Raw genomic sequence first — 13,264 nt, 5'->3', positions numbered from 1 at the left:
GGAGTGGAGATCTCCAGCATCGATTGGAATGCTGCTCCTCCATCCATCTCCATCAGTGGAGACGCCATTTGTTTGACTTGAGATGTGATTGTGTTTTCCCTTCCCCACACCTGCAGCTTCCTCTGGATCTACCCTGAGACCTATGATCAATCGCATTGACTCGGGAAAATCTTAGCAGAGCAGCTGCAGCCCCATGCTTTATGAGTTCTGCCTGTGGTTCCAGGCAACCTGTGGATGAACAACAGTCTGAGCACAGTTTAATTATCAAAGTGTTATTCCCATCAAACTAAACCCAGGAACCCATTTTATGTTCCTCTTATATTCTTGCAATGGAGTAATCCGGCTCTACCTACCCCATCTGTTTTAAGCTGTTGCTCCCTCTTCCCTTTCTGCACTGCTGTGACTTTGTGTCATTCAACAGACTGTGTTTAATATGGATTAAATGCTCCTCTAACACTGTCTTATCATGCACCGGGCCCAACCTCATTAGTCAATAGCGCTCAGCAACTGGTAGTGGGGAGTTCTGAGGAGACGGCCCAAAGTTAGCAGTGCTCATTTCAACACGGTGGGCTACCCTGTTGTTCAAATCCTCTCAAGCTGTTCCAGACATCTGACAACCGCTACTTTTATTTATTGACTTCATTTTGCTCAGAGGGCAGGTTTTTACTTCTCCCTGAGTGATGCAGAGTTAATGTAGAGCTGTGCACTGCAAGTGCTTTTTCTCTCCCCATCAAACCGTACTTAAGCGTTTAAACACTCTGGGTAATGACGTGCTGTTGTGGAAATGAAAAACCATGCCGGGTTAAAAAAAAGAAAAGACAAACATCCCTGTAGGCTTTCCCTGAGGAGAGAGGAAGCCAATCGAGGAGAGGATGAGAGAGAGGAGGACCCTGTTCATCAAAATGAATGAGCACCTCTTAGGGCCCTTGTGTCGACTGAGCTAGGAGCGCTCAGAAACCACTGGGCTGAGTCACTGCTTGCTCAGAGTGTGAAGAGAGATCCAGATTCTCTCCCACACACAGACAAGATATCACCCCAACCAATTGTAGGTTTCTGTTGTTTTAATTGTTTTCCTCTTCTTTGCTTACTTTTCCAACATGTTGAATATTTATATTGATGTCATATTTTGTCGGTGTATCCCTCTTGAAAAGATGAAATAGTCTATTTATGATGAAGAAGTGTTTTCTCACATTCGTCAGCACAACTAGGGAGGACTTCAGTTGGCATCTGAACGATCACATATCAAATGTATCTTAACCCAGCATTTTTACGTTTCGCCAGTTGGTTTTCAATTCTACAAACTCTACTGCTGCTCTACTGTCAAAAGAAAGAGTCTGCTATGAAAATGAAACTAACAGACATACAATGGTGATTCCATACTGCATTTCAAACACACCGTTTGTGTATGCAATTTAAAAACAAGAGTTACTTGGAGTGAGCACATATTACAATGATCAATGAATTAAAAGAGCTCTGATTGTTGGCAGAAGCGCAGAAGGAAGGGTTTCAGTTTCCCCAAGTTATTATTACATAAATGCCTTTTGAGTATGGAGATCATCATGTTTTGCTGTGTCTGTTTTCCTTTGGATGCATTGGAGTGATTCGCCCTACTGTAGCCCTACTGCCTTATAGAATGCCTTCCCCAGAGCAGCTTTTTCAAATTTGGGGCTTGCGACACTCAGCCAAAAGCCGCAAATTACCCCCCTCTAGCAGCAGCGAATTAGGAACAATTTTGTGTTTGCTATAAAAAAAAAACAGGGGAGAGAGAAGCAAGGGGGAAAATGTAGCTTACACCAGGGACCACCAACGGAGGCAACATGGGATGAACAGCTCGCTGGCCGACAGATTGGGTGGCAGGGCGGTGCTTTCACGCTTACTCTCTAATCTCTGAACTTCACAGCAATCAGCTTTATCACATCACTGCTACATAGTATAACACAACATTCATTAAATACAGTAAGAATTACTGGACTTATGTTACTGTTCCATTGTTAACAAGCCTTTGAATTAGCTTTGTAATTTCCCCAACCCAGACCTGCAGCACTGATAAAATAAGGCTTTTGCTCCAACACCAGCGCCCTCAGGGATGCAGTGACTTTGTTGACATTGTGTAGCAAAGGGTGAGAGATATGAGGTGCCAATTCAATGGATGTCTTGTATCTCTTTATGTCATTGATGCCATTCTTTTCAGTAGAGGGAGAGGGCTAGGTTTGGCTTCCCTGCTATGCGGTTGGTCTGAGCACCAACGTAAAAAGTCTTTTTCCCTTATTTTTTACAAAGCGTGAGGTTTGGCTCGCCTGCCTAATCTGCTTCGATTGAGCCAGTCCATGTTTTTCCCATTCTGGCAACATTTTCAATGCCCTTTTAAAATCCACTTCCAAGTTGTAATATGCCACTGCAGACGTTATTGAGAGAAGGAAGAAAACCAAAACTGGAGAGAGAGGGGGTTGTAAGGAGGGACCTATATCCCCTACTGTTAGGCTTTAACTTCAGAGTTTCCAAACTTCATCACGTCTCCATGGTGATGCCTGGTGGAGCAGGCAGGCCACTCTGTCTTGCTCAGAGATCAGGTGGCCAGAGCAGGCCATGGCCAGGTTGGGGTTAGAGTTATTCTCGTTAAGCCATAGGCCTACTACAACTGTAATCAGAGCCCGGCTAGCCTGACCCCACTCTGACACGTCTTGGACCAGATGTTAATTGTGCTTCCTGCTTCTTTTTGATTAAATGACATCAGGTTTTAGTCTTGTTTGTATGGCTAATGGCGCTCATTTGGTGCAATAAGCGGTTTAGGGGCTGCTGTGGGTGACATCACCCCTCAGTGCCTTTGATCTGAGCTCTCTGAGGATACACTAGCTAGCGTTTCTTGTAGGCCACAGTTGTGCTAGGGTTAGAGCTGTTGGTCCATACCTGTGGGTCTGGACTTGATGAAGACAAGAAGGTAGAGTACATGATATTGCCCGATTCTTGTTGCCCAATCATTGGGCACATTGGGTAGAGCTCTCTTCACCCACCAGCCCTAAGAGGTGCCAGGCTGCAGGAAAATGGTGAGGGCATGAGGTCGCCAGCTGGGACGCAGCAGGGTACCAGGAAGATTGAAAGGGGGCATTGGGAAGAGTAGGGGGGTCATGACCAAATGCCACCCATTGAACTGCATAATGGCTGCATTAGAGGGCCTGTGTTTTTGTCTCACAGATGTTATAATGAGGCTGATTTGATTAACAATAAAACCCAGAGCGCAACTGCGGATATTTTGATGTTGTTTGCAAGAATATTTTGATCTTGGTGTTTCGTGAGAGAAGTTGTGTAGTCTTCTGGGATATAGAGGGAGTCAGTGGGTGGAGGGTGTGGTTAGTCAATTCATGGGTATAGAGGCAAAGTCCATTAGGGTTCTATGATTAACACCAGGAAATCTAAGGCTTGACACCAACTCAGATAACTTCACCCTTGTCTTATGAGGCACCTATCAGACCCCATGCCTACTAGTCTTTTCATGTCTTGCAATCTCCTTATCTCCATCTCTGTAAACCCTTTTCGCGACCTCTCTCTACCCCTCTCTACCCCTCTCTCTACCCCTCTCTCCCTCTTTTTCTCCCTCCCTCTCTCTACCCCTCTCTCCCTCTCTCTACCCCTCTCTCTACCCCTCTCTCCCTCTCTCTACCCCTCTCTCCCTCTTTTTCTCCCTCCCTCTCTCTACCCCTCTCTCCCTCTCTCTCCCTCTCTCTACCCCTCTCTCCCTCTTTTTCTCCCTCCCTCTCTCTACCCCTCTCTCCCTCTCTCTACCCCTCCCTCCCTCTCTCTACCCCTCTCTCCCTCTCTCTACACCTCTCTCCCTCTTTTTCTCCCTCCCTCTCTCTACCCCTCTCTCCCTCTTTTTCTTCCTCCCTCTCTCAGCGCGTGGCTGAGGTGTGAGATCATTCTCCTTCTGGGTGGCTTTCCTGCTATATGTCACTGTCATCTGCTGGCACCGAGAGTGGGGGGGGGGGGTCCCTATTCCGAAAACACACCGCACTGCCCTCCACCGCGCCACACACATAAATTCTTGGGCACGAGACTGGAGAACGGTGCACCAACGCAGCACCCTTTTTTACTGGTCCTGGCAGGGTGAAGCACAGACCGGTGAAGCAGGGGAGAGAGGGAGACGCGGAGGGTGGAAGATATATAATTGAATAACTCTCAAAAGCGGGGCAGCAGGGATCAGCCCTGCCAGGAAAAGCAAACGCCAACAAGCCGAGCCTGTGGAAGTCAACCATTAAAGTGAGAGGAGGAAACCTCTGCTCTGATCAGCCGTAGCACAGGGCTAGCATTTCAAAGGCTAACTCAAAATGCCACCTACTTACTGTAGCTTCCCCCTCTATACACTGATACGACCACCCCCTCAATTCTGATCACTGTAGCCAACAGATAATCCCTTTGAAATTGTGCTGCACTTAAATGCTTGCATTGTCTTTGGTCTCTTTCAATTAAATTTCAATTCAATCCGTTTATTAAGTAACTTACAAACCACTCTCAACAGTTCAGGAAAATAAAAACATTCAAGGGAACTCATTCCAAATGATGCATTTCAAATGTAGAATTTTTTTATTTTACTTTTATTTTACTAGGCAAGTCAGTTAAGAACAAATTCTTATTTTCAATGACGGCCTAGGAACAGTGGGTTAACTGCCTGTTCAGGGGCAGAATGACAGATTTGTACCTTGTCAGCTCAGGGATTCGAACTTGCAACCTTTCGGTTACTAGTCCAACGCTCTAACCACTAGGCTACCCTGCCAACCCAGAGAATGTAGGAAGGAATAACATTGAAACATAGTTTTTCCTCTCATGATTGAATTAGCTAAGGATATCCCACAATGCACCACTCTCTGCACCGTGATCTGGCTGTGGAAAGGGGGAAAGGGGAGGGTGGGTGTTGGAGGAATGAGTTTACCTTGCCTGTTTGGCTTGGCCTTAATAATGCTCGAATGAAAGCATGGCATAGCAACCGTGTCAGGCATGAATGGACTTCTGACTAAATCGACAGACTTTGCCCAGGAAATGGCCTCTACATCAGAGGGAAGATGTGAGTTATGATAAGTCATAACTGATAATCCACGTGGAACTGAGTAGAAACCTGGAGTGGTAACAGGGCACGCATCACTGATGGGAGTCACATAAACCTACATTCATCATGTTATGAACATGGATAACCATAATGTGACATCGATTGGAGTCTTCTGTAGTGACGTATTCAATTTAAGGCCCGGTGTCATTGTTGTTACAATTGCTGAGCCCTTTTACATATTTTGTTTCTAAATGAATTGGCAGTCTCAAGGAACATTCTTTCACATGCCATTTAACAAGAACAAAAGTGAGACTATAAGAGAGAGAATGTAGGAGAGAGGTGGTGCTGACCAGGGGTTAATGCAACAGGTCTCCACTGCCAGAAAAAGAGGAGGTAGTCACATTTTCTCTCACATCCTGCTAGGCACCCATCTTGAAGGAAATAAAATAAAGTCAAACACAACTGATTATTGGCAAGTTTTTTCTTCCCTTTCGACAGGGATGGAGAAGTCATGTATGATAAAGGACAGCTGAACACACACACAAGAGGACATGCATGCAGTTTCTGTCTTGCCTATTTTGTCAGGTGCAGTGACTTTCCCCGCAGATAAAGGTCACTCCTTTCTCTCTCTGTCAATCAACAGCACTGCTCTGCTTTTCTGATCGTTTGTTTGTCTCTTTCTCTATTTGTTCTTGATAAAAGAGCATTGACTTCTGCATCGTCTGCAAAGCATTTCACACAGACCTATTGGCTGATGCATGAGGAGCGGCTTGGCTTTGAGGTCTCATACCTGACCAGGGAAAGTGACTCTCAACCATAACGCCTGGTTAAAATGTAGACGTTTCAAAAGCGCGCATTTGCAGCTTCTATATGTGCCGAGGCCTGATGATGCTAGTGCAATCAATGAAGGCACTGGCAGCCCCAGAGTTTACACTTGATCTTTTGTCTAATTTACCAGAGTTCTGAGATGAATCATGACTGACCACATAATAAAAGATGGCATTACGGCTCTGACACTGTTATCATACAGTCTCTGTTCGATACATGGGCTAAAATGACCCATTAGTGGTATTTCCAGTTTTCTTTCAAGCAGATAAGTAATTATTCGAACACTAAATAATTACTGTAAGATGATACGAATCTCATGCTGGATCTATTAAGGTTACTTCACCACAATTCCCACCACAGTGTTAAAGACGATCAATAGCAATAATAAACGTTTAGTGTTTTATGTGCAGAAAAAATATATGACCACAAAAAGGATCAAATAAACAGTGTGACCCAGTATGAGCGAGTCTGTACATTTAAGGAATCAAACTTATTCCTTATTCAAATGGGGATCAACAAAGAAAATCAATGTGTATTTCTCTCTCAGTCAAGCAACTTAACAATTCGCCATCAGGCAACAATCTTTTTATTGATTTAACTCCTTCAATGGTTGCCAAGCGGCATTAGACTGAATTGGATATTGTACTTCTATCCATCAGCCCTTTCCAAAAGCTTTAGAGTAGTCATCAATCTAAACTAGACTTAGAATAGAATTAAAGAAATACTTTCCTCCCAAGAAACCTAACATTATTTTCATCCTGCCATGTTCAGTGTAACACAGCATTGTCTGGAATAGAAAGTAAAAGAAAAACACACAATAAATCTAAACAAGGATGTTAAAAGAAAACAACAAATATGGTTAATTATATCATTCAACATTTACATGAATAATCTGTCTCAAATACTCAATCTTCATTATAATCCATGAGAAATGTCTATTACTTTGGGTTGAAACAGTACCAGAATCATCTCCAATGTGGCTCCAGATATTTCTAACGATATTAAGAGTGTAAGGAGACGTTTATATTCCTTTTATGTTTTGTTCCATTTATGTTCACAAATACAGTATCACAATTGAACTTGATTGTGATATCTATCAAGTTATGAAGATATGTTATTAATTACTTTAAAATATTGTTTTTAAACATCAATCATTCTCAGGGCTTTAATAGGGCTTTAATTTTCTTAGAGTGTAATATTGCTTTTATTTTCTGACTAATACCACGAACCAGGAATTTGGTTCTAGCAAAACCGAGTTAAATCACGATGTCTATTTAAACACATATTTGAATAAATCCTCAACTGGTTCGTTTGTGGTATACCTCTTGAATAGTAAGCTATAGGCTCAAGCTACATCTCCCATACAAACATATTAAAATATTTATATTAAAAAAATCTTATAAGGAATGCTTTGGAGAGACAACCAAATGCGGGTTTAGAAATGACCTCATAATCTGACATGAAAATATGAAGTCTTTGAATGTGTTGCACAGATTTTTTCCATTTTTGGAACGAGCAGGCTGTGTGGCCCCATGACGCAAAATCAGGCAATTATAATACGATGTTGAACTAATGGATGGATGTGGTGTAACTCAACTGACAATCTGAAAGCTGCGCAGCTGCACAGACCGTTACTTCGAAACTTCAAATTTAGAAAGAGCATTAATTTACAATGTGTTTAAGCGCCCGTTTTTGGGGATGAATGGCAAACGACAGCGAGATGCTGCAGAACAACCATATTGAGAGATTTTCAAAATATATAAATAATTGCAGTAGGGCCTATATCGTAGCCACAAAAAAACGAACAAAAATAAAATGTTTCAATTGTAATATCAGAAAATCCTTAAAATGTAGTCCTAACATTCCAGGATATTGGATTTAGCCTAGATTAGAGTCAACACAATGTTGCATCTCGTTCATGTGATCTTTATATAGTTTGATTCCGCACATCGCTTGATCCTCAGTCGCTGTTTCGATAGACACTTTTAAAGCTATAACCGTCAAAATGTGTCAATTATTTTAAGATTTTTATTTGACTTAATATAGGCTGACATGTTTTACGTGTAGGCCTAAACATCATATAATTGAATGAAATAATAGTTTATGATTAGAGAAATGCTAACCAGACAAACTAAAATTACCCTCATTTTGTCAAAAGTTCTGAACATAATTTAACCCACGCATCATCTACACACTCAGCAAAATGTTGAATTAACGGATTTCCTGCTGAAAGATGCAATCAAGTTCACTGCGCATTTAGGCCTACTATAGGTAAAAATGTGCAGCTATATATCCACTGATTAAAGATATGCGCTATGCAATAATCAGTTGTTAAAGGTATCAATTACAGATCTTCAATTTTGCCAACATTGACAGGTCAGTGACGCAAAGGCCTATAAGAAAAATGACTGAGTTAAATATATTGTTTTAAATAATTCACTTTATTTCTTTCCAAATGTAAAAGGAAACTCGTCAGTTAAATATTTGCATTTCAATGGACAAATGTAATTTCATACTTTACAAAGAAAAACGCAAGATGCTATGACAAATGTAATCAATGCAAGGCATACATCTACAGCATTCTTAAGAACTCTTCAAATAGGCCTAGATCAACAAGAAAGTCCATCCAATTACCATTTGCCAAATACCTGTGTTTCCACAAGAGCTTCAAAAATCTCTATCACCTGAGATACAAATAAACAATTTAAAGTCTGACACACAACTCAAATATTCACAAGCACTGCTCATTAGCCAGGTCAGAGGTGCTGCGCTGAGTTTGTAATTTCTGATATTCTTCATGTAAACTGACGAGATGTGGTGACGCCGCGGAGTGGAACAGTGCAGGGGACGCGTAGGGAGCGCTGGTGGTCAAAGCGGAAGAAAAGGTGGCATAGCGGCTCGGATTGAAGGACCCGATAGTGACAGGCTGTTGTGATTGAAGAAAAGCCTTGGCAGCGAAAGTGTTCCGGGTAAACAGGCTCGACAAAGCCGGTAGCAGGGTGCTAACAGGTGGGATGGTGGGAGCGCATGATGAGTGCGTAGGGTGATGGAAGCCGAATGGATATATCTCCAAACTGGGTAGCTGAAGACCCGCTGTGCCGAGTCCATAAGTACCATAAAAGTTGTGAAAGCCACTGGGCTCAAGGGATTGCTCCTTGAGCACCCCGAAACGAAAATGCTGGCGTTTGAACCTCTTCCTTCGACGCAGAAAGCTCCCATTCTCAAACATGTCCGAAGAATTGGGGTCTAGCGTCCAGTAGTTTCCCTTCCCTGGATTACCAGGCTCCCGGGGCATTTTGACAAAGCAGTCATTGAGCGAAAGGTTGTGTCTGATGGAATTCTGCCAGGCAGGGAACTTCTCACGATAATAAACGAATCGGTGGCTGATAAAGTCACATATCTCGCTGAGGGTAAGTCGTTTTTTTGGGCTTTGTAATATGGCCATTGTTATCAAAGCGATGTAGGAGTACGGAGGCTTTACCGAAGCCGGGCTTTTAATTGCTGCTGGAGGACACTTCGATGTGGGTGAGTAGTCGTCCCTATCCTCATCCTGCCCACTAGAAGACAAAACAGTTTCGGGCTCATGCTCTGCGCTTCTCGTCTCTTCCAAAGGTAAGGACACGAGATGCTCCTCTCCGTTATCCCCGAGTCCCTCTCCTACTACGTCAATAACAAAATCTTCCATGGGTTCCAAGTCCAATGTCATAGTCCACGGGCAGAGCCAATATCACCTGCCACAACAAGGTGGGAAAGGGTCAGTTCTTTGAAAGGGATAGATGCTCACGCGCAAGGCTTTGCTCTCTCCATTCACAAAAAAAACAAGCTTAAAATATGTGCGGTCCAGCCCCCTCTCACGTTAGTCATTCAAGAGGAAAAAACAACCCTTCAAAAAATCCAAAGCCTTTTATCTCCAAACAAACACAAAATGGAACAACCTTTTAGCCTTAAACAGAGAATTGGAGGCTGAGAAAGTTATGAAGCACGGCGAGTCTTCCACGATGTCCAGCATCCTCTCTCGTTGGTTTCCTGTTGGAACTGTAACAGCATTGGATCAGGTGACTGTGATGTCATGGTTATGCTCGAGGAGAAGCTCTTTACAATTCAAACAAGGCAATCGGTACCAAAGTACCACCCGTTAACTATCATCATCCCATCACTCCAACATCAACATCATATTTCAAATTCCATTCAGTAAATTACCATTCGTTTAATAAGTGACAACTATGGGATCAATATGGTGATGGGAAATGTTCACGTATTGCCTAATTCTGTTATCCATAGGCCTACTTGCAGATGGCTATTCGAAATATCAAATATTATGTAGGAGTAGACATATAAATGCCCCTGACATCTGAACTCTCACCACATCAATAACACATTTTAAAAACAAAATGGCCTATAATTGTCATTTCGTGAAGCGTAAAAAAAAAGACAACTCAAAATAAGCCTATAACCATGATACATTTTGTACATATATGCGCGAATTGAATGTGAGGCTGGGCTGAACCATGAATCAACTCGTCGTTTTTCTGAATAAATAATAATGTCCTACTAAGGGCGCTTCGGACATTTATCTTGTACTATTTTAGCAACATATGCCCATGCGCAAAACATGGAGGAGAGTATGAATTGAAGTATGAGTATGAATGAAATTTTTTTGCCTTTAAGCCTCCATCACACCGACAGCTTCTTTGTGTTTTGGTGCACCAGAAGTACATTCCTTTCCAATGGAACGCTGCGTTTGCCATGCAGCATTGTGTTACAGCGGCAGTTGCAGTCCGTTCTGTGTGGTGCATAGGTTGGATTTATCGAACATATGCATCGTATTGTATGCATAGACGGCGTGACAGAACAGTAGCAGATTGTGAATGTAGAACTTTTGTTGCACACATATCCAGATGACGCTGCGTACATTTAGCGAAACTCACTACAGGTGTGATCGGGGCATAAATTCGAACATTTTGCACACTAAACAACTATCATGTACGGAAGCGTGTTGAATTATAAATGTTGAAAATACGAAGTATTAACATTAAGTTTAATCAAATCAAAGTGAGGAATCATTTTTATTAGGCTATGCTTCTTTCAAGAAATGATGTGCTTTGGAGAAAGGCATAATGCTTGTGAAAATATCACTTCACATACTGCAGCAAGAGGCCCAAATTCTAAATTCTGCAATAATTTAAAGGCTAGATGAAATAAATCCATCTACTGTAGATCGATCAAAAATAAACGTGGTAGGCCTATTCATTTTAGTCAAGGTAAGTGAGACAAATCAAAGGAGAGTGAAGATTAACAACACAACAATAATTGTGTTGATATTGGGGATTTGCAGTGACGGAAGAGAAGTATGAGCCAAATCCATAATCTATATCTATAGTGGCAAAAACAATTGGTGGACCAGTAGGCCTATAGGTCACCTTCAGAAGGTGTCTACCCCTATAGACAGAGACAATTTACGGCGCCCTGCAACTTTTACAATTTATAGAGAGAAATACAGCATATAGAAATGTATAGTAGCCTACTTATGCTCATACCATGCTGCTATTATAATAGCAAAATGAATAATATTCGAGCATATTGAAACTAGGCTAATATGTCAATTAAATGTAGCAGCTAGCCTACTTGTTATTTCGTGATAGGCATATATTTTTTTATTTAACCTTTATTTAACCAGGTTGGCAAGTTGAAAACAAGTTCTCATTTTCCATTGCGACCTGGCCAAGATAAAGCAAAGCAGTTCGACACATACAACAACACAGAGTTACACATGGAGTAAAACAACCATACAGTCAATAATACAGTAGAAGACTAAGTCTATATATGATGTGAGCAAATGAGGTGAGATAAGGGGGGAAAAGGCCAAAAAAGGCCATGGTGCCAAAGTAAATACAATATAGCAAGTAAAACACTGGAATTGTAGATTTGCAGTGGAATAATGTGCAAAGTAGAGATATAAATAATGGGGTGCAAAGGAGCAAAATAAATAAATAAATACAGTAGGGGGAGAGGTAGTTATTTGGACTAAATTATAGATGGGCTGTGTACAGGTGCAGTAATCTGTGAGCTGCTCTGACAGTTGGTGCTTAAAGCTAGTGAGGGAGATAAGTGTTTCCAGTTTCAGAGATTTTTGTAGTTCTTTCCAGTCATTGGCAGCAGAGAACTGGAAGGAGAGGTGGCCAAAGGAGGAATTGGTTTTGGGGGTGACCAGAGAGATATACCTGATGGAGCGCGTGCTACAGGTGGGTGCTGCTCTGGTGACCAGCGAGTTGAGAAAATGGGAGAACTTACCTATCAGGGTCTGTAGCCAGTGGGTTTGGCGACGAGTATGAAGCGAGGGCCAGCCAACGAGAGCGTACAGGTCGCAGTGGTGGGTAAGTATATGGGGCTTTGGTGGCAAAACGGATGGCACTGTGATAGACTGCATCCAATTTATTGAGTATATGACTAGATCTGGCTAAGATAAAGGGCACTGGGCTTGCTGACATAATTTTTCCTCCACGAGAAGCCTATTTAGCGAGAGGTAACAGGACGGTCATAATGAGAAAAATGTCATTGCTATGCCTTATTTCTCATGAACAAGGAAACCATCGGCCTGCTACTCAATTGAAAACACACACCTTTAAATATATAACAGTCCGTAATGACACTGTTAAATTGTATTTTATAAAGGCCTATAGCCAACGGAGAATAAACTGGTATTATGCTGAAAGTAATAGATTTGCACTTGCCAATATATAAAAGGAATGCCAGAAGCGGAAGTCACTTTTTTGTATTGTTCGAAGGCCCTGGGTTGTTTGTGTTTAATGATTTAGTCCTTTGTTGGGATTTCCACATTTCCCATTGATACCCCAGGGCAGCGGACGACTGGGCTGGTGTGGGTGGGCTACGATACCGACAAAAGCTGCAGCTGATTTGCCAAATTCATCACGCATGTCTTCAGATTGGAAACAGGTCCAATGCCGTGGCGGAAAAACGCGATGTGTGGTTTCAATAACTAAAACGATAATAATAGAAATTCGTCTGAATTTCCACAGATATGGTGCTAAAATGACAACAGCTGGCACGAGAAACATTATTCATTTCTCGTTGAGAAACCAGAGATGGAAATGATCAAACCAACAAAGGCCCTATACTGAGATAGCCTATTGGCTAAGTGACAGTTCATGATAAGAAACAATTTAAAGTTAACGCCCCATCTGATATTGATATTAGATGCGATATAAAAGATGATACTGTCGCGTAAAAGTTGTAATGCATCGTCATATCACATCGTAAATTATATTTAAAGCAGCTTAGTCCTACAGAGAAATAGAGCTAAACCCAAGTTAAATTCACCTGCTGATGAACGTTTTAGTAATTTGAAGTATAGTCGTTCCATTCATTTGTTTTTCAGAC

At 41.9% G+C, this 13,264-nt stretch overlaps 1 protein-coding gene across 1 annotated transcript; it reads right to left on the bottom strand.

Moving 5' to 3' along the window:
* Positions 1-8,309: 8,309 nt before the first annotated feature.
* Positions 8,310-9,852, bottom strand: foxd7 (forkhead box D7). The gene has a single exon (XM_046331892.1). It carries the CDS (start codon positions 9,570-9,572, stop codon positions 8,598-8,600), a length of 975 nt encoding a protein of 324 aa, XP_046187848.1. The 5' UTR covers positions 9,573-9,852; the 3' UTR covers positions 8,310-8,597.
* Between the last annotated feature and the right edge of the window lie 3,412 nt (positions 9,853-13,264).

The sequence above is a fragment of the Oncorhynchus gorbuscha genome, linkage group LG26, assembly GCF_021184085.1.
Source record: "Oncorhynchus gorbuscha isolate QuinsamMale2020 ecotype Even-year linkage group LG26, OgorEven_v1.0, whole genome shotgun sequence".
Lineage (NCBI taxonomy): Eukaryota > Metazoa > Chordata > Actinopteri > Salmoniformes > Salmonidae > Oncorhynchus > Oncorhynchus gorbuscha.
Note: the sequence above shows the minus strand (reverse complement) of the source record. Positions and strands in the feature narration are given on the sequence as shown.